At 40.3% G+C, this 22278-nt stretch overlaps 1 protein-coding gene across 1 annotated transcript in view; it reads left to right on the top strand.

The window, feature by feature from the left end:
* KCMF1 (potassium channel modulatory factor 1) overlaps nt 1–22278 on the top strand; it is a 78352-nt gene that overhangs the window by 35302 nt on the left and 20772 nt on the right. Inside the window, exons 2-3 of the mRNA XM_037039553.1 lie at nt 9195–9362; nt 12784–12923. Of these exons, the coding sequence (XP_036895448.1) occupies nt 9332–9362; nt 12784–12923 (171 nt within the window). The 5' untranslated portion in view covers nt 9195–9331. The remainder of the gene's footprint in view (nt 1–9194; nt 9363–12783; nt 12924–22278) is intronic.

Here is a 22278-nt window from a genome sequence, read left to right as displayed (position 1 = left end):
TTTCCAGGTAGGAGGTGCATTTTTACAAAATAAGAGTGTAGACCAGGGGACTTCCGCCAAGATGGAGGTGTAGGTGAAAACACTGTGCCTTCTCCCACAACCAAGTTTATTTTATTTATTAGTTTATTTTATTTATTCATTTATTTATTTATAGAGGGGAAGGGAAGGAGAGAAGGACAGAAATATCAATGTGTGGTTGCCTCTCGTGAGTCCTCTGCTGGGAACTGGCCTGCATGTGCCCTGACTGGGAATCAAACGGCTATCGTGTGGTTCGCAGTTCCACAACCAAGTTTAAAGACAACAAAGTTTTAGTAACAAAAACGCAGCCAAAACACAGAATATTGAACTATACGGAAGTCCAACAACAACAAACCATTCAGCCAGACTGGTAAGAGGGGCGGAGCCAGCAGCAGAGCAGGGTCAAGCAGGAAAGATCCCCCGACCCTGGCGGGCAGGCAGCCATGGGCGGATCCCAGGTGTGGGGTAGCAACAGCAACGGGTGGACCCAGTGAGGGCGCAGGGCGCAGCAGGCTGACCGCAGTCACACATTAGCGCACAGATAAACCAGTGAAGGAGCAGGCAGTAAGACAGACTGCACAGGCCCCAGCAGCAGGAAGCAGCAGAGGGGATCACCATTGCTCCTCTTGGACTCCGCCCCCACATACAGCGTCACAACCCAGAAACTGAGTTCCTCGGCCCTGGTGAAGACCTAGGGAACTGCTCCTCATACGTAACAGGCGCGAACAGACCAAAATATGGCTCAAGAACTGAAAGGCCCAGAGCCAATAACTCTAAGCGACCAAGAAATAGCCAACCTCTCAGATGTACAGTTCAAAACACTGGTGATCAGGATGCTCACAGAACTGGTTGATTTTAGTCACAAATTAGAGGAACAAATGAAGGCTAAACTAATTGAAATGAAGGGAAATGCACAGGAAACCAATAGTGATGGAAAGGATACTGGGACTCAAATCAAGGGAGTGGACCAGAAGCAAGAAAAAAATGACCAACCAGAAAAGAATGAAGAAACAAGAATTCAAAAAAATGAGGAGAGGCTTAGGAACCTCCAGGACATCTTTAAACGTTCCAACATCCGAATTATAGGGGTACCAGAAGGGGAAAAGAAACAGCCACGAGTGGAAAACTTATTTGAACAAATAATGAAGGAGAACTTCCCCTGTCTGGCAAAGGAAATAGATTTCCAGGAAATCCAGGAAGCTCAGAGAGTCCCAAAGAAGTTGGACCCAAGGAGGAACACACCAAGGCACATCATAATTACATTAGCCAAGACTAAAATGAAGGAGAGAATCCTAGAAGCAGCAAGAGATAAGGGGACAGTCACCTACAAAGGAGTACCCATCAGACTGTCAGCGGATTTCTCAAAAGAAACCTTACAGGCAAGAAGGGGCTGAAAAGAAATATTCCAAGTCGTGAAATCCAAAGACCTACAGCCAAGATTGCTTTATCCAGCAAAACTTTCATTTAGAATGGAAGGACAGATAAAGTGCTTCTCAGATAAGGTCAAGGAGTTCACTGTTCAATTCAAGGAGTTCATCATCACCAAGCCCTTATTATATGAAATGTTAAAGGGACTTATCTAAGAAAAAGAAGATAAAAAATAGGAACAGTGAAAGGACAGCAAACTCACAGTTATTAACAACCACACCTAAAACAAAAGCAAACCAAGAGGACAGCTAGATCAGGAGTGGAACCATAGAAATGGAGATCACATGGAGGGTTAGCAACAGGGGAGTGGGAGGAGGAGAAGCGGGGAGAAGGTACAGAAAATAAGTAGCATAGACAGTAGGTAGAAAATAGATAGGGGGGAGGGCAAGAATAGTAGGGGAAATGTAGAATCTAAAGAACTTGAGACACATGGTCAAACTAAGGGGAGTGGGGGGAGGGGTGTGCAGGGTGAAGGGGGTTGAAGAGGGGAGAATAGAACAACTGTAATGGCATAATCAGTAAAATGTATTTTTTAAAAAAGACTATAGACCAGCTCTTTGCAACCAGGTAAACTCATCAATTGTTCTAAAATGGGCCAACTTCCTTTACACTGAAAACTTTTAGAGGTTAATTAAATTTTCTTCTTTGACAAAATGCATAAGGAACTCCTGAAATACAATGTCCAACCTTGCCTTTCTGTCCACTTTGAACTGGCTTTGAATCATTCGTAGCAGGAAAAGTTTTACTGTACTTTACAGCTATTTCAGGACTTTGTTGCAAAGATTGATAAATGCATGTAAATTGTTGGGCACACAATAAATAACAATGGCAGTTGCTACTAATACATCTAGAGTGTTAGCTGTGTATAACAGAGATTTTCATTGGTTGCTGTTTGCCCGGATAACAGTTCTGTTCACTCCCGTGTCCTGTCACATGGTAGACAGAGATACTTAGAAATGAAAGGGTAGGTGGATGCTCCTTACTGTTACGTTACAGGACATGTAGAACATGAGTGACCCAGGTGACTCAGCCCTGCTATAGCCCAGGTTTGGTTCCCTGTGAGTTCTGGCTTTTCCCAAAACTAAAATCACCTTTGAAAAGGAAGAGATTTCAGATTGTCAGTGAGATTCAGGAAAATATGACTGGGCAGCTAATGGCGATTGAGAGAACTGTGTCAGGTCCTAAGGTTCCTATTTTGAAGGGGACTGAGGTGTCATTGTCCTAAGTACAATGTTTCTTGTATCTTGTGTCTTCAATAAATGTCTCTCTTTTTCATATTCTATGGCTGTCCTCTGGACAGGTGTGTGTGTGTGTGTGTGTGCACATTCTTAACTCTAACAAAAGAAAAGGCTTCTTGAGTTACTTTAGCTTTGCAAGGCATGATTGTATTTTCTACAACTCTTGATCTAGGCTCCTATTTTGTGAAATATTATAAATTTGTCTTAGAATCCTTCCTCCAGCAATATTACTTCTTGGTATACCTTTTGACCACCATTTGTTTCTGGCTACTTTTGCTTTTTACCAAGTTATAATATGCAGTAGTTCATTTCTTTAATTGTTTCTCTGTTTATCTAAGACCCTTTTGAAAGAATTTCATGATTTTTCTACCACTTAAATGAAGGGGCTTCTTTTTGGTAATTGTCCTTTATCATTGTAAAGTTAGTGGCATAATTCTCTGTGCAGTTTTCAATATTAAAATTACTGTATAGTATGTAGTATATACACATACAGTTTTTTAAAGTCACACTAAAGATGCATAGCCTCTGAAGAAGGAATAATTAAATATTTCACAAAACAGGGTGTCTCTTCTCAAATTACATGGCATCTAGATGTCAAAATAAATGGGCAGTGTTAAAACCACATGATCCCAAACCTCCAAATTCCACATGGGGTTGACTTCCTGTTGTGTTCTTTTTTACTGTCTCTTGACAGATAATTTGCCCTTTATTGGCCTTCCCTTGCCATCACTCTATTCCCTACCTAAAAATTCAATCAAATCAAAAGAAAAAGCTACAGTATCCTTTGGGTTTTTCTTTTTTCTTTTTTAACTATAAATAAAGAAAATTAAGAAAGAAAAAAGATTTTGTGTATTTTTTCCAGTGGCTTTTTAAACTTGTTCCCACTAGAGGGCATTCTTTCCTTTAAATTTAGTTGGTAGTGTTTATGTATTTATTTTTCAGAACTGTAAAATACAATGCTAAATGTTGAGAATATGAATGTTCAGACACACCCCTTACAGGTAGGCATCAGATATACACATCCTTTACACCTAAGTTTTACCTGTGCCACTATCAAAACTGAGGTTAAACTATTTTTCCTCATGTTTTGTTTATGTTGTTAGGTGAACTTGATAAGATAGGGAATCACAAATATTCTACCATAACTTTCTGATGAAGCTAATGCTAGTTACCATTTCACAAACTAGTGATTGTTTGAGTTCTGTGACATAGTCTGGCTGAAGCTCGATTACAGTGTTTCATATGCCACTTCTGTTTCAGATTTTCCTGAGAGCCTCTTGGCACCAGCTAGAACCATTGTTGTTAAACGAGGGATGGTACAGCAAAAGGCTAACTTATTTTCTCTAATAGAAACTGTAGATTACCCAGGAAGGAAATTTTGTTAATCTGTCTTTTAAAATGAATTCTGACCAATATACTTAGAAGGGACTCTGTGTTTTTTTTTTTAGTGGGAAATCTGGGTCCTTTTCGAAACTAATGAGATTTAATAATTCTAAGTGGGGGCAAGGGAAGCGGGATGCTATAGAGAAACTGGCCAAGCTTATGCATGCATCTGTGCTTTCAGTTAGACTTTTAGCTACTTTCATATCAGAGGAGGTTATGGAATCTTCTGTAAAGTTAGATACTGACTTACGCTTATGATGGCAGATTGCAGGTATTAAAGAGCAGAGCTATTACAATGAGAATGGGTAGCAGGCTATATGGAAAGCTGTTATAAAATATTTTTATTTCCCTGATTTTTAGAAAAGATTTTATTTATTTATTTTTAGAGAGAGGAGAAGGGAGAGAGACAGAGAGGGAGGAAAACATCAGTGTGTGGTTGCCCCTCACACACCCCTGACTGGGGACCTGGCCTGCAACCCAGGCATGTGCCCTGACTAGGAATAAAACCAGTGACCCTTTGGTTGGCAGGCCGGCGCTCAATCCACTGAGCCACACCAGCCGGGGCTTTTTTTTAGAGTGAATGGAGTAAGTACTCCATCCTTTTTTTTTTAAAGATTTGTTTTATTTTATTTATTTACCTTTAGAGGGGAAGGGAAGGAGAGAGGGAGAGAAATATCAATGTATGGTTGCCTCTTGTGTGTCCCCTGCTGGGAACTGGCCTGCAACCCAGGCACATGCCCTGACTGGGAATCGAACCGCGATCCTTTGGTTCACAGGCCCGCGCTCAATCCAATGAGCTACACCAGCCAGGGCTTATTTCTTATTTACAATTCATTAATCACAAAAACAAATCCTCTGTAGCATCCTGGCCACCATAGATTATTATAAAGTGGCCCTTATGTTGTGAGAAATCCTGCTGAAAACTTACTGATGTAACGTGTTTAATGGTGTGACTGAAATAGATATTTGCGTTTGAAATAAAAACACAAATTGAGGCATAAAATATGTTAAATGTCTTTTGGTGTTTAAGAAGTTAGAAAACATACATTTTAAGCCCTGGCTGGTGTAGCTCAGTGGATTGAGCGCGGGCCTGCGAACTAGAGGATCATGGTTTGATTCCCAGTCAGGGCACATGCGTGGGTTGCAGGCTGGTTCCCTGCAGGCCAACTCCCAGCAGGGGATGCACAAAAGGCAACCATACATTGATGTTTCTTTCCCTCTCCTTCCCATCTAAAGATAAATAAATAAATAAATCTTTAAAAAAAAGAAAACATACATTTTAGAAACAATTCCATCAAAAATAGTTGATTAAAAAACAACAACTATTTCCAGTTGAACTGTAGGTGAAGCCTGGTACTCCCTGCCCCCCCCGCCCCCATTCAGCCCTTAGGAGAGCCTGCAACAAGCACCATCCACGTCTTCCTGCTGAAAAGCAAACAGTGTTTGGCAGTATCACCATCCTCAGTCACCTTAAGCTTTGTTCATTTACACTTGTGAGTAGGCATTTCTACCACCAAAAAAAGGGCCTGCCAAGGAATTTCAGATAGGATGCACCAAGAAGTTAGTGTTCAGAGCTGGGTTTGCCTTTCTGGCACCTTTATAAGAACAGTTCACACTACATTTGCTTGGCAAAGTTATTGTACCAGTTACATTAAATTTGTATTTGTGAACCTAAGTAGATATTCATCCCTTTTAAATATTTTCGGTGTTATGCTTAAAGTGTTGTCATGCCTGGAAGCTATGTTGAATAAGCAGATTTTGAAGTGTCCTATCTTTTTACTCAAATGTTTGTTCAGTGAAGCTTTCTTTTTCCACAGTGTATCCTTTTCTGCTTTATTTTTCTCCATAGTACTTCTAAATTGCTTTATAACTTAGTTTTTGTTCCTGTTTTCACCCACTAAACTATTAGCTTCATGGGGACACAGCTTTGTTTGTTTTGCTCCTCACTGTATCCCTACCACCTAGAACACCCAATAGTACATATTTTTTTAACACACTTAATACAGATGTGGTTGAATTGCATGGACTGTGTGTGTGTTATGTGTATGTTTTAAGAAATAGTTTTAAATAGTTTCTACTCTGAGCCCATAAGAAATATTCCTCTATATTGTCTTCCAGAGACTTTTTTTCCTGTCACATTTGTCTTTAACTGTCTGGAATTGATTTTGTGTGTGAGATTCTGTAGAAGAGATTCAGTTTTGTTTTCCCCACATATGAATAACCCCCCGTCCTAGCACCATTTATTGCCTCTTTCCCTCTTCCCCACTGGCCTCTAGTGACCTTACTGACATATAACAGATTCCAGCCTGTGTGCTCTGTCTCTGGGCTGTCTGTTCTGTTCCATAGGTCAGTTTGTCTCCTTGCCAATGCTATTCTGTCTTAATTTCTGTAGATTTGTAATAGCTCTTGACACCTTAAGCAAATTCCTCCATCTTGCTTTTCTTCAGGAATATCCTGGCTGCTCTTGGCCCTTTGCAACTTGTACAAAAATTCGAGTCAGCTCACCATATGTCACAAACAGTTATATTGTAATTTTGATTGGAATTGTGTTGAATCCTCAGATCAGTTTGGGGAGAAGGACATTTTGTTAGTTGAAGCTTCTAGTTTGTGAACTAATTTGCTTTCCTAAAATTTTTTTTAACTCCTCCCCATCCAGTCAAAACTTTTTGTTAGATTGATTCATAGGCACTTTTTAACAATACTGTTACAAATGGTTGCCTCTCATTTGCTCCTTCACTGGGGACTAAGCCCACCACCTAGGCATGTGCCCTGGACCAGTGGCTTTTCAGTACATGAGACAATGCCCAACCAACTGAGCCACACCAGTCAGGGCTGCATGTACAATTTGGTGACATGAAGTCCATTTACATTGTTGTGCAGCCATCACCACTATCCATCTCCAGAATTTTTCCACCACCCCAAACTGAAACCCTGTGCCCATTCAACAGTACTCCCTTCATACTCCTGGTAATCACTGTTCTTCTTCTTCTTTTGTATGGTTTGACTAATCTAAATGCCTCCTATAAGTGGAATCATAAATGGTGTAGTTTTTAGTGATACTTATTTTATTAAATTGGTTTTTATATTTAGCAACCTTGCTTAAAATACTTAGCCTAATAATTTAGCTTTATTTGGGTTTTCACTGTAAACAAGCATGTCATATGTGAGTAAAAAAGGCTTTTCGTATAAAAAATCTGCCTGTCGAGTTTTAAATTTTCATGTTATTTTTAAATATTTATATGTTTTAGGGGTCATTTCCCCACGTGTTGGTTGCCTCTTTTCACACTTCTTTTATTTCTTTTAACCTATGAAGTATTATTTGATACACATCTGATACAGGGACTGAGCCACTCTTTGCAGACTAATTCTGCTGTCTGTTTCTGCTGCTGCTTTCTCCTAGTGTTTTGTTCTTTGTGTGTAAACTAAATTCTTCTGCCCTGGCTGGTGTAGCTCAGTGGATTGAGTGTGGGCCTGCGAACCAGACTAAATTTTTTTTTTAAACATTTTATTTATTTATCTTTAGAGGGGAAGGGAAGGAGAGAGGAAGGAAACATCAATGTATGGTTGCTTCTTGTGCATCCCCTGCAGGGAACTGGCCCCTGTCGGAAACTGGCCTGCAACCCAATCATGTGCCCTGACTGGGAATCGAACCGCGATTGTCTGGTTCGCAGGCCCGTGCTCAATCCACTGAGCTACACCAGCCAGGGCCAGACTAAATTCTTGACTCGAGAACCATTTGGGAATCATTTGGTAGTCTGAACTTGGGCGGTCCACTTAGTAGATGGCTCACCTGATTTGTGATTCTGTCTTTTCGGAGATTTATGTTCTTTTATGCTGTGGGCGAGGAGAAATTTTACTAAGGCAAATTCTGTAACCCTATAGAGAGAATTTCTAGCTCACTCATACACTGAAGGTATAAATCAAGTCATCACTTCATGTCATCCATGGGTTCTAAAGCTGCAGCGAAGTCAGTTTTATCAGAGGCTAATTGATAGAAACAAAGATTAAGCTGTGGCTTATTTTTTTTATCACACAAACATCACCAAACCTAAATAAAGACCCCAAATACTTGTAATACTAAACACTGAAATAAACACGAGCTGCACAGACATTTAAGAAGGATGAATACAAACAAGTATGGTCATCTTTCCCAACCTATTGATCTCAGTTCAGGTTGGTGGTGGTTGGAGTCTCTCCCAGCACCTCAGGATGCAAGGTGGGAGCTGAGCCCAGACCGAACCCTTTCCACTGCAGAGCCACTCACACCCACCCTTGTCTCAGACTGGGACGGCAAGGACACGCCAGCTCACCTCACATGCACATCTTTAGGAAGTGGGAGGAAACCGGAGTCCTCAGAGAAAACCTGCGTGGACGCGAGCAGAAGGTGTCAGCCCACTCCACACAGGCAGTGGCCCCCGCCCGGAATCAATCTTGTTTTTTTCTCGGGAGTGTTAGAATGACATGGCATTATTCAAGGACCTGACAAATAAGAGGCTCGGCTCTATGAGGAATTGCCTGCTAGATACTCTACCTTTAGCAGATCTTGGTCTTTGCTTCCTGTTTTTTGTCTTACAATGCTATGGGAATCTAAGCTCAGATTTTTACTTGCTTTGGCAAATAAATGCCCACCTGTCCACTTTAGTGATTCCAGTTACCATTTCCTCTTTCACTTGGTTTTTACCCTCTTGCTAGCTCATCAAAGCATTTTTTTTTTCAGTTGAGGTAACATTGGTTTATAACATAAGTTTTAGGTGTGCAAAATTATAATTTGATGTTTGTGTACACTGTAGCACGCTCATCACCAAAAGTCTACCTTCCATCTGTCACCATATATTTGGCTCCATTTACCCATTTCACCTCCTTTCCCTCTGATAACCACCCATCTGTTGTGTCTGTGAGTTTAGTTTTTTAACATTTTGTCAAACATTTTAAGTATTTTCATTAAGTGTAAATCAGGGTAACAAAATTACCATATTGTTGGATATTCCTGTATCATTTTACTATGGTGTTTCTAGTCATTTGGGAAAGCTAATATGGGATTAAGTGAGCAGCTTAAAAATTTGTAAACATGAAATGGAGAATAGCTTTTTACAGCTACTAATTAACAATATTTCTTCTTTTTTATAGGTGTCAGCTGTGATGCATGTTTAAAAGGAAATTTCCGAGGTCGCAGATATAAGTGTTTAATTTGCTACGATTACGATCTTTGTGCGTCTTGTTATGAAAGTGGTGCAACAACAACAAGGCATACAACTGACCACCCAATGCAGTGTATATTAACAAGGGTAGATTTTGGTACGTATTTCATAAAGTTTTAGGGGGTTGTTATCGTTGAAAATCTTGTGCGTATGTGTATGAAGAAGTAAAGGCAGAATGTTCTGATACTATATCCCCTCTAGTGTGGACGAGGCTCCAAATTTATTAAAAATAACATGAATTTTACTTTTATAAATTCTGAGTAATTCTTTCTCCTACTCGTAGTTTACTTATTTATGAAGGTCATCCATATATAAATCTATACATGAAATCTCCATAACTGATAAGATATAAAATGGAAGAGAACCTCAGTAAAAGAGGGGTGAAATTAAACTGACTGTTCTTGCTGATAGTACACTGGTGTTCTTGCTGTCGTTATCAGGAAGCAGATTATTTCTACAGTTGATGGGAAGAAAGTATTGTCAGCCATAAGAAAATGTTTCATTGATATAATCTCTTACACAGTCAGCACTTGTTATTATCTGTCTTAATGTTTATTATAGTCATCCTAGTGGGTGTGAAGTGGTGGTATTTCGTGTGGTTTGAATTTGCATTTCTCTGATGGCTAATGTTGACCATCTTTTCTTGTGCTGAAAAGCCACTTGTATATCTATCTACTTTCGAGAAATGTTTATTCAGATCCTTTGCAAAGTTTTAAATTGGGGAATATATCTCTTTATCACTGAGCTTTAATAGCTCATTGTATATTTTGTATACAAATTCCTTATCTGGTGAATGATTTTCAGAAGTTTTCTCCATTCCATGGGTTGCCCTTACACTTTCTTGATGGTGTGTTTTGAAGTACACAAGTTTTAATTTTGATGTCAGTTTATGTGTTTTTTTCCCTTACGGTGTGCTTTTGGTATCACATCTAGGAAACCTATTGCCTAATTCAAGATGACAAAGATTTAAAACTATGTTTTCTTCTAAGTTTTATGTTTTTTAGCTTTTGCATTTAGATTTTGATCACTTTGATATAATTTTTGTATATGGAATGAGGTAGAGGTTCAACTCTAATCTTTTGCATGTGGTTATTCAGTTGTTCCAGCATCACTTGTTGAAAAGACAGTTATTTACCCAGTGAATTGTTTTGGCATCCTTATTGGAAACCAGTTGGCCAGAAGGAGGAAATAGGGTGATGTAGGTCAGAGGGTACAGAGTTTTGTTATGCAAGATGAGTAAGTTCTAATGCACAGCATGGTGACCGTAGTTAGCAATATTATGTTCTGTATCAACACACACACACACACAAAATGGTAACTGTATAGAGGTGGTGGGTATGTTAATTAGTTTGAATGTGATAGTCTTTCCACAGTGTATACAAAAATGAAAACTCCAAGTTGTACACTATTAGTATATACAATTTTCATATGTCAAAGTTATCTCAATAATGCTGGTTTAAAAAAAAGTCTGTCATAAATGCAAGTGTTTATTTCTGGACTCTTAAGCTACTTCATTGATTTATATGTCTGTCTTCATGCCGGTACCACCCTGTCTTGGTAACTGTAGCTTTGTGGTAAGCTTTGAAATGGAGAGGTGTGAATCTTCCAGCCTGGTTCTTTTACAAGATTATTTTGGGTATTCTAGATCCCTGAGTTTCTGTGTGAATTTTGGGATCAGTTTGTCACATTTCTGCAGATAAGCCATTGGGATTTTTTTTTAAAGATTTTATTTATTTATCATTTAGAGAGGAAAGGAAGGAGAGAAGGAGAAAAACATTAATGTATGGTTGCCTCTCGTGAGTTCCCTGCTGGGAACTGGCCCACAGCCCAGGCATGTGCCCTAACTGGGAATCGAACTGCGATCGTGTGGTTCGCAGGCCGCGCTCAATCCACCGAGCTACACCAGTCAGGGCAAGCCATTGGGATTTTGATAGGGATTGTTTTGAATCTGTAGATCACTTTGGAGAGTAGCAATATTGAAGTCTGTCAGTCCCTCTACATGGGATATCTTTCTGTTCATTTAGGTCATCTCAGTTTTTTTCAACAATGTTTTCTAGTTATATCAGAGAATAAATTTTATACTTCTTTCTTTAAATATATTTCTAAGTATTTCACTTTTTGCTATTTTAAGTGAAATTTTTAAAATTTTATTTTTGTACTATTTCCTGAAAACATGTAGAAAAACAACTGGTATTTGTATATAGAATTTGTATCCTGTGGCCTTACTGATCTCTTTTATTCCTTCTAATAGTTTTGTAGTGGATTCTGTAGGATTTTCTGTATATATGTCACATCATCTGCTAATAGAGATAGTTTTACTTTGTTCTTTCTATCTTGATTGCTCTCGTTTCATTTTCTCGCCTAATTACTTTGGTTAGATCCTGCAGTAAAACACTGAAATTTGTTCTACTATGTCTCATTTCTATGATTTCTGTTTCATATAAACATATGAAACATAGAGTGGATATTCTTGTCTCGTTTCTGGTCTTAGAGGGAAAGAATCGAGTCTTCCGCCAGTACAGCGTTATCTGTGACTTTTTTGTAGATGCCCTTGAAAGGTGAAGAAGTTCTATTATTTTTTTATATTATCCCCACATACCCAAATGCACCTGGCAAGTCTAATGAACAATATATATGTAGCAGGTACATATTTTTAAGATAGTCTAAATCTCCCTAAAAATGAATGTGAACAAATCATGTAGTGAACACTTCCTTCCCTTTTCTCTTCTTACAAAAATGATCATACCCTCTTAAATTTAGGCTTTTTATTTTTTGTGTTAAGTAATGAGATAGTTCTTTGTATTGCAGCAACATAACCTACTAAATATAATACTTTCCATTACACTTTTTGTGTACTACTAATGGAGGAAAGCAGACTTAATCCTTGAGATGTACTAGTGAGGCAAACTGGTTATTCCCAGACTCTCACTAATTGGTTGGCTCTTCACTAACCAAGCTGAGCAGTGTGTGCTGCTACAGTAATGCTGTACTCAATCAAGTTAGCACTAAAAAGAACTGAACGCCGGGGGTCCTTCCTGCTGCACGAATGCTGTATGTTCTACAAACAAAACTGCACCTGGGAGTTGGCGTATCAGTCGTGCTTGTTACTTCTTGTGTTTTTGTATATGATGCGCCCTGCTGACTTCTTTGTGTTGACATTGGTATTGCCATAGTGTACACAGAGGAAAAGTAAACTACAGTGAAATTAGAACTGGATGTGAAATGAGAGATGTTTTGACATTAAATGAAGGGATTAAAAAGCTTTTTGCTTTGTTTTTCTCTGGAGGTTGTAATAGCTGTATGGAGCAGGAAGTTGGAGGGCTGTTGTGGAACCCTTGTGAGAGTAAGGGTGTTGTAGATGTAGACAGGGAGGTATCTGAGCTCTCGCCAACAGCACGGTTGTCGGTGGAGGTTTCAGGCATGCTTTAAAAAAAGCTTTCGAGCCATTGATTACATCTTTACATATTTAAAAAACTAATAACAGTTATTTCTCAGTTCAACTCTACTTTATTTTTCAGATTTGTACTATGGTGGGGAAGCTTTCTCTGTAGAGCAGCCACAGTCTTTTACTTGTCCCTATTGTGGAAAAATGGGCTATACGGAGACATCTCTTCAAGAACATGTTACGTCTGAACACGCAGAAACGTCAACAGAAGTGGTAAGTAAAGCAGCCTTGTATCTAAAATGATGCGGTAAAGGACATCACTTCTAACAGTAAATAATGCTATGTCACTATCATGTGTCTTCTAAGTTTGCATATTACTAGAGTTAACTTTTAACAGCAGTTTTACACATCTTAGGAAGCAGCATGTGTGCAAGATAATGAATGCCCCTCATTTGTCTACACTATTCATTTTTGCACTATTATTGCTAAAAAGCAGAGTGTAGAATCTTAACCAAATCCAGAGTTTTCAGTAAACACACTGTGAAAAGATTCAAAGCACTTCAGCCTGCAGCACAGCTCTTTTTATAGTACTCCTGCTACCCGCTTAATTTTTTTTTTCTATAAAGAAACCTTCAAAGGAAATTTAAAAATCTTTGGTCACACTCTGGCTGGTGTGTCTCAGTGGATTGAGTGCCAGCCTGCGAACCAAAATTTGCTGGTTGAATTCCCAGTCAGGGCACATCCCTGAGTTGTGAGTCAGGTCCTCAGTTGGGGGCGTGCAAGAAGCAGTTGATCGATGTTTCTCTCCCTCTTTTTATCCTTCCCCCTCTCTAAAAAAATAAGCAAAGAACAAATCTTTGGTCACATATTAAGTAGTAATCCATTGTCACATCTCACTGATTTACTTGGTTTTCATCAGATCAAATCTCTTGCTTCATAGTTCAAAGCTCTGAGGTCCCTAGAAGTTCCCTGTACTCTGATCTTTTCCAGTGGCTAAAAGCCAAAGACAAGGAATAATACACAAAGTCTTGCCCTGGCTGGTGTGGCTTTGTGGATTGAGTGCCGGCCTGTGAACCAAAGGGTCACCAGTTTAATTTCCAGTCAGGACACATGCCTAGATTGCAGGCCAGGTCCCAAGCAGGTGGTATGAGAGAGTCAGCCACACACTGATGTTTCTTTCCCTGTCTTTCTTTCTCCCTTCCCCTCTGTCTAAAAATAAATAAAATCTTTAAACAAATAAATAAAATATTTTTTTAAGTCTTGCATTGAAAGCTTTTTGGATATTTTGCTTGACATCTGATTTCGCATATATCCAACTTCAATAGATGATAAAGTACATTCAGCAGTTCCCTCCCCCTCTTTACCATTGTTAATGATAATGTAACAGGTGAGAGCTCTGGCTGGTGTGACTCAGTTGGTTAGAGCATCATCTTGTAAACTGAAAGGTCATGGGTGCAATATCTGGTCAGGGTACATACCTAGGTTATGGGTTCGGTCCCCAGTTGGGGCACATGTGCAAGGCAGCCAGTCAGTGTTTCTCTCTCACTCCCTTCTCCTCTCCCTAAAATTAGTAAGCATCTCCTCTGGTGGGGATTAAAAGAATAATAAAGAGGTGAAAAATGGAACTGTTGGTATGGAATTTGGAGAATTTCAGCACATGCTTTTGCACACTGCATCAACTAATAAGCCCCTAAATGAACTCAAAACAAATGAATCGAAACTGAAGAGAAATAAAGTAGTATGTCCAAAGACATACAGCTAGTAGGGGCAGAGCCAAGTGTTTGAACTCAGCCAGAGTCCCTCTGAGTTGCAGAGCTCCACTTAACCACAGTCCTGTTTTGTCTCCCCTACAGCTCTGCCATTACAGCTGTGAGTGGTACAGGTTCACGTTCATTCCCAATTACATTGCTACTTTGATGCCTAAAGTTGTTAAAGATTTATCAGCTAGGTGGTAAATTTACATTATATAGTCCAAAGTTCATTTTCTGAGCCAAATTTTATTGTCTGATGGCTCAGAAATGCTCTTATCCTGCGTGTTGGGGAGCCTCAAAACACTGTTTTGACATTCCACTGCTATTCTTATTTCGTTCTTCTTGTTCTGTAAAGGCGACTCTGCTTCCTTTTGGTGCAGCTCCAGGTACCAGTATGAACAATGCTGACTTGATTGCATCTTCATTCTAGTTGTGCAAAACCTGGGATAAGTTGTCTTTGATTCATTTCTGTCAAACTTAGGTACTTTATTTACCCAAATACAGTGAAGGAGAGGTTTCCCTTATTGTAAACTAGGCACTCTTAAAATTATTATTACCCAACAGGCCCTACTGTACTTTCATCAACCTACCAGGGCTCAGTTTTTCACATCCAAAATTAGAAACTCTAGTGGAAATTTAAGTCCTATCCTTGAATAAAAAGCTATTAGTTTTTTAGAATAAGAAGTAATCCCCACCAGCTTGGCCTTTTTTTTTTCCTGAAAGTAAATATAATTTTATACTCCTTCATACCTGGTACATAGTTTGAAAACTAATTACTGACCATCTACAAGTGATTTTGTGGTCCGGCTCTTAAAGCTATGTTCAATTATGGGCCTTCATTAAGTTTCTGTGCTTTTGGAATGTAGCTCAAGGCAGTGGCTATACTGTTTTTCATATTGGTATTTGTGGAATATTTTTAAAATATATTTTATTGATTATACCATTACAGTTGTTCTATTCCCCCCTTCATTCCCCTCCACCCTGCACACCCTCCCCACCATCCCCCCTTTAGTTTATGACCACGTGTCTCAAGTTCTTTAGATTCCATATTTCCCCCACTATTCTTGCCCTCCCCCTTATCTATTTTCTACCTACTGTCTATGCTACTTATTTTCTGTATCTTCTCCCCGCTTCTCCTCCTCCCAGTCCCCTATTGCTAACCCTCCATGTGATGTTCATTTCTATGGTTCCACTCCTGATCTAGCTGTCCTCTTGGTTTGCTTTTGTTTTAGGTGTGGTTGTTAATAACTGTGAGTTTGCTGTCCTTTCACTGTTCATATTTTTTATCTTCTTTTTCTTAGATAAGTCCCTTTAACATTTCATATAATAAGGGCTTGGTGATGATGAACTCCTTGAACTTGACCTTATCTGAGAAGCACTTTATCTGTCCTTCCATTCTAAATGAAAGTTTTGCTGGATAAAGCAATCTTGGCTATAGGTCTTTGGATTTCATGACTTGGAATACTTCTTTCCAGCCCTTCTTGCCTGTAAGGTCTCTTTTGAGAAATCCACTGACAGTCTGATGGGAACTCTTTTGTAGGTGACTGTCCCCTTATCTCTTGCTGCTTTTAGGATTCTCTCCCTCATTTTAATCTTAGCTAGTGTAATTATGATGTGCCTTAGTGTGCTCCTTCTTGGGTCCAGCTTCTTTGGGACTCTCTGAGCTTCCTGGATTTCCTGGAAGTCTATTTCCTTTGCCAGACTGGGGAAGTTCTCTTTTATTATTTGTTCAGATACGTTTTCCACTCGTGGCTGTTTCTTTTCCCCTTCTGGTACCCCTATACTCCGGATATTGGAATGTTTAAAGATGTCCTGGAGGTTCCTAAGCCTCTCCTCATTTTTTTGAATTCTTGTTTCTTCATTCTTTTCTGGTTGGATGTTTTGTTCTTCTTTCTGGTCCACTCCCTTGACTTGAGTCCCAGTATCCTTTCCATCACTATTGGTTTCCTGTGCATTTCTCTTCATTTCAATTAGTTTAGCCTTCATATGTTCCTCTAATTTGTGACTATAATCAACCAGTTCTGTGAGCATCCTGATCACCAGTATTTTGAACTGTGCATCTGAGAGGTTCGCTATTTCTCGGTCACTTAGAGTTATTGGCTCTGGGGCTTTGAGTTCTTCTTGAGCCACATTTTGGACTGTTTGTGCCTGTTACATATGAGGAGTGGAGCCCTAGATGTTCACCAGGGTGGGGCAACTCAGTCGCTGGCAACTCAGTCTCTGGGTTATGACACTGTATGTGGGGGCGGGGCCAAAGGAAAGCAATGGTGGTTCGGTCTGCCCCCTCCCTCCGCCAGGGCTACGCATATGTCCCACTGCACTCGAATGTGCGACCGCGGTCAGCCTGCCGCTTTGCGCACTCACTGGGTTCACCCGCTGGGGCCTGTGCGTCCGTCTCACTGCTCACTCCTCTGCTGGCCTATCTGCGCATGAATGTGTGACCGTGGCCAGCCTGCCCCGCACCCTCACTGGGTCTGCGTTGCCACCCGCTGCTACTCTGGCTGCTTGCGAAGCGCCTTGGCGGATTTTTCCTGCCCCACCCTGCTCTGCTGCTGGCTCTGCCCCTCTTACCGGTCCCGGTTGAACAGTTCGTTGTTGTTGGACTTCCGTATAGTTCAATTTTCTGTTCTTTGGCTGCGTCTTTGTTTACCAAACCTTTGTTGTATTCAAACTTGATTGTGGGAGAAGGCACAGTGCCTCCACCTACGCCTCCATCTTGGCAGAAGTCTACTTGTGGAATATTTTAAGAAATTCCCCCGCCCCCATCAACTCTTAGTCTGCATGAGCACTTCATCTGCCTTTGTTCCCACCCGTAACATACTCAGACATTTCAAAGTGAAAAATGGTATACAGACAAGAGTCTTTGACGTGAAGGTGCAGGGTTTTTCTTTGCATCATGTAAGTCACGTCCCAGATCAGGGCTGCTGTGGCACAGGCACCGGTCCTTCAGAGTGGAAGCCAGTGAGTGCGTCGTGCTGAAGGATCGGTGCCTGCACCATACCAGTCGTTAAGTATTTTGAATGCCTTTCTGTATGTATGTGAAGCATGTTGTCAGCTCTAATATGGTAGTTACATGAAAATGCCCTAGCGATACTACTGTGTGTCCCCTCTTACCCCACCCCCAGTATTTGGCAAAGTCAGCGTTAATCAAACATTTTTCAGTTCTGGAGTTTGCATGACTCATGCCATTTTGGTGGAGGATTATATTCACATAATAACTGACTAGATCTCCTTTTCCTTCTAAATGCTCAGTTTGCTATTTGGCTTTGCCCTGCATGTGTCCTCAAGACCCATCACCTTATACCTGCCAATAGGATTTAAGGGTCTCACTCCTCTAACCAGATATATCATCACAGATACTAGCTGTCACCACCCATAAGGATTTACTGGTACCTGACATGGCCAGTGAGAAAGCCTACTGAAGGTTAATTTTTTTTTAAGATTTTTTAAAATTTATTTATCTTTAGAGAGGAGGGAAGGAGAGAAGGAGAGAAATATCAATGTATGGTTGCCTCTCATGAGTCCCCTGCTGGGAACTGGCCTGCAACCCAAGCATGTGCCCTGACTGGGAATCGAACTGTGATCGTGTGAAGGTTAATTTTGAAAACAGCTTGGTAGTCCTTGAATATATTTTTGTTTCCCTTTTCAGCTAGGAATTCAGCTAAGGCCCCAGCCTGAGGATTTGTCTCCTTTCTTAAGAATAATGTAAGATTACTTCAGAGGTTTTTAATTTTGAGGGTATGGAAGACCCTTCAGATCCAGACTGTGAAAAATAACATCTGAAATAGAATGCATAGTGAAGGCAATTATTAGTTAAAATTTAAACAGCAGATTTGGTGTAGTTTTGGGGGTCTTTATGTAAATACCAAATATAAACAATGCGATTTTGAAATTAAGTATACGTTTTTAAAAACCTTCCTAGTTATCGTGAGATTTAGTAGATTGCAACAACTAGTTGGATTCTGACTGTGGAAAGAATTAAGAGGACCCTGACTGGGACGGCTCAGTGGGTTGGGCGTCATCTCGCAAAACGAAAGGTGGTCAGGTTTGATTCTGGGTCAGGGCCCTAGTTGGGGGCATGAGAGAGGCAACTGATGGATGTTTCTCTCCCTCTCTCCCTCTCCCTTTCCCTCTTTTAAAAATAAATGGAAATAAGTAAAATAAAAATTTTAAGATTTAAGAGGGCTTTAAGTAGCACTGTATGTAATTATTAGAACCCATCAACCTAGAATTGCAGAGAAGAGGAATCTATTGAGGATATGTTTGGATTGTGAAAGAAACATGGTGGGAAAACTTTTCTTTGAACATAAAAAGGTATTAAGACTGACTCCTGAAAATTTTCTTAAATCTTACATTTGAGCTGACTTGTACTGCAGCTAATTAGAAAGCCTTCAGGGATTTTTGGTTTTGTTTTTAAATGGAACATGCCACCCTGGCTGGTGCGGCTGTGTGGATTGAGCACTGGCCTGCAAATCAAGGGGTCACTGGTTCAATTCCTAGTCAGGGCACATGCCTGGGTTGCGGGCCAGGTCCCTGATAGGGGACACGCAAGAAACAACTACACGTTGATGTTTCTTTCCCTCTCTTTCTCCTACGCTTCTTCTCTGTCTGAAAATAAATAAATAAAATCTTTAAATGGAATATGCCTTCACCTTTAATTAATGATGTGTAATTAACCTTTCAGTTCTTTGTTTAGTAAATCTCCTATAATTTTTGTGCAAACATTATGCTTGAAAGGTAGAGCACTTTTTGGTTTACCAACATTCTTTTCTCACTTCTAGAAATCTATGTTGTATTATTTTGTACATAATTACAACAGTCCTTCAGTAGTTCACTGCTGGGAACTTCTGTTTTCAACTTTTTTTTCTTGATTTATTTGCTCTTTGCTTTTGTACTCTTGAGAAAAGGGGTTGGGGGGGTGTCCTTTTTTTATAGAGGCTTCATATATGTTAGTGATACATTCCCTTTTTAACGAAGACCTAGATGTGTTTGTAACAAATTAAGTTTAATTTTGAAATAGCATGGTAGTATTTTCTTACAGTTATGCAAATTGGATAAGAAATAAAAATCAGGAAGAGCCCTGGCTGCTGTGTCTCTATGGATTGAGTGGCTGGCCTGCGAACCAAGGGGTTGACGGTTAAATTCCCAGTAAGGGTACATGCCTGGGTGTGGGCTGGGTCCCCAGTAGGAGATGCAGAAGACGCAGCCAGGCATGGATGTTTCTCTCTCTCTCTCTCTCTCTCCTTTTCCCTCTCTAAAAAAAAAATAAATAAATTTTGGGGGGTGCAAATCAAAGAGAAAAATTATTTTAGAAGTTTTCCACAATCTGACGGGCAAATTTATTTTGTGGGGATTTTTTGAAGATTTTATTTCTTTATTTTTAGAGAGAAGGGAAGGGAGGGAGAAAGAGAGGGAAACATCAATGTGTGGTTGCCTTTCAGAAGCCACCCACCAGGGACCCAGCCCACAACCCAGGCATGTGCTCTGACCGGGAATCAAACCCATGACCCTTTTGTTTGCAGGCCCACCCTCAATCCAGAGCTACACCAGCTAGGGCTTATTTTGAATAATAAATCTTACAGAGAAAATGATTGTGTAAAAGGATATATAAATCTTTTTTAAGGATTTATAGTAATCAGTTTTAGTAGATAATGTGTAGTATTTAAGCAGTTGTCAAGGTGTCTGTTAAGATAAGGAGCCATAGAGGACAGAATAGAAATTATCAACTCATTATGACATTTTGTGTGTAAATAATTAGATTCATTTGATCTAACTTCCCAACACATACATTTCCTTATCAGGAGCAATGATAGTGGGGTGAACCCACAATTTTTCCAAATCTTTTAACTCTAATCTTGTACGCTTTCTTGAATATTATAATTACCTGTTTACCCATATAATCAGGTAGTTAAGAAAGGTTAGCGTTTAAAGGCCAAATATACATGAAAAAATTGGACTTCCGCCAAGGTGGAGGCATACATGGAAACACTGTGCCTTCTCCCACAACCAAGTTTGAATACCACAAAGGTTTGGAGAACAAAGACACAGCCAAAAAACAAAAAACAAAAAAAAAACCCAGAAAATTGAATTATACAGAAGTCCGACAACAACTAACCGTTCAACCTGATGGTAAGAGGGGCGGAGCCAGCAGCGGAGCAGGGTCGGGCAGGAAAGATCCCCAGACCTAGGCGTGCAAGTCTCCTGGATCCAGTCAGGGTGTGGGGCAGACTGACCATGGTCACACATTCGTGCACAGTGAGACGGACCACGCAGGCCCCAGGGGGCGAGCCCAGTGGTGGAGGGCTGAAAGCGGTGGCACACTCGAATGCAGTGGGACGAAACGAGCGGGCCCCGGTGATGGTGGCAGCTGCCACACCTGTGGGGGCCGAGGAGGGAGGCGGCAGACGGGACACCATTGCTCCTCTTTGACCCCGCCCCCACGTACAGCATCACAACCCAGAGACTCAGTTGCTCCACCCTGATGAACACCTAGGGAACCGCTCCTCATACTGTAGCAGGCACGAACAGTCCAAAAGATGGCGCAAGAAGAACTCCAAGTCCCAGAGCCAATAATTCTAAGCCACCAAGAAATAGCCAGCCTCTCAGATGCACAGTTCAAAACACTGGTCATCAGGATGCTCACAGAACTGGTTGATTAAAGTCACAAATTAGAGGAACATATGAAGGCTAAACTAATTGAAATGAAGGGAGATGTCCAGGAAACCAATAGTGATGGAAAGGAAACTGGGACTCAAATCAATGGAATGGACCAGAAGGAAGAACGAAACGTCCGACCAGAAAACAATGAAGAAATGAGAATTCAAAAAAATGAGGAGAGGCTTAGGAACCTCCAGGACATCTTTAAACGTTCCAACATCTGGATTATAGGGGTACCAGAAGGGGAAAAGAAACAGCCACGAGTGGAAAACTTATTTGAACAAATAATGAAGGAGGACTTCCCCAGTCTGGCAAAGGAAATAGATTTCCAGGAAATCCAGGAAGCTCAGAGTCCCAAAGAAGTTGGACCCAAGAAGGAATACACCAAGGCACATCATAATTACATTAGCCAAGACTAAAATGAAGGAGAGAATCCTAGAAGCCGCAAAAGATAAGGGGACAGTCACCTACAAAGGAGTACCCATCAGACTGTCAGCAGATTTCTCTAAAGAGACCTTCCAGGCAAGAAGGGGCTGGAAAGAAGTATTCCAAGTCAGGAAATCCAAAGACCTACAGCCAAGATTGCTTTATCCAGCAAAGTTTTCAGTTAGAATGGAAGGACAGATAAAGTGCTTCTCAGATAAGGCCAAGTTCAAGGAGTGCATCATCACCAAGCCCTTATTATATGGAATGCTAAAGGGACTTATCTAAGAAAAAGAAGATGAAAAATATGAACAGTGAAAGGACAGCAATCTCACAGTTATTAACAACCACACCTAAAACAAAAGCAAACTAAGAGGACAGCTAGATCAGGAGTGGGACCATAGAAATGAAGAACACATGGAGGGTTAGCAACAGGGGAGTGGGAGGAGGAGAAGCGGGGAGAAAGTACAGAAAATAGCATAGACAGTAGGTAGAAAATAGATAAGGGGGAGGGCAAGAATAGTGGGGGAAATATGGAATCTCAAGAACTTGAGACACGTGGTTATAAACTAAGTGGGGGAGGGAGTGTGTGGGTGGAGGGGAATGAAGGGGGGGGAATAGAACAACTGTAATGGTATAATCAATAAAATATATTAAAATATATATATATACATGAAAAAATAGTTAATACATGTATTCTTTATCAAAGAATGCAGTTGGATTCCATATGTTTTTCTGTGAACTCACAGCAGTACTTTATTTAATATTAGTGGGAAACAGGACTTGAAAAGTGCTGT

The sequence above is a fragment of the Sturnira hondurensis genome, unplaced genomic scaffold, assembly GCF_014824575.4.
Source record: "Sturnira hondurensis isolate 20B ecotype Veracruz unplaced genomic scaffold, ASM1482457v3 Scaffold0002039, whole genome shotgun sequence".
NCBI lineage: Eukaryota > Metazoa > Chordata > Mammalia > Chiroptera > Phyllostomidae > Sturnira > Sturnira hondurensis.
This window is presented reverse-complemented; position numbering and strand designations above follow the sequence as displayed.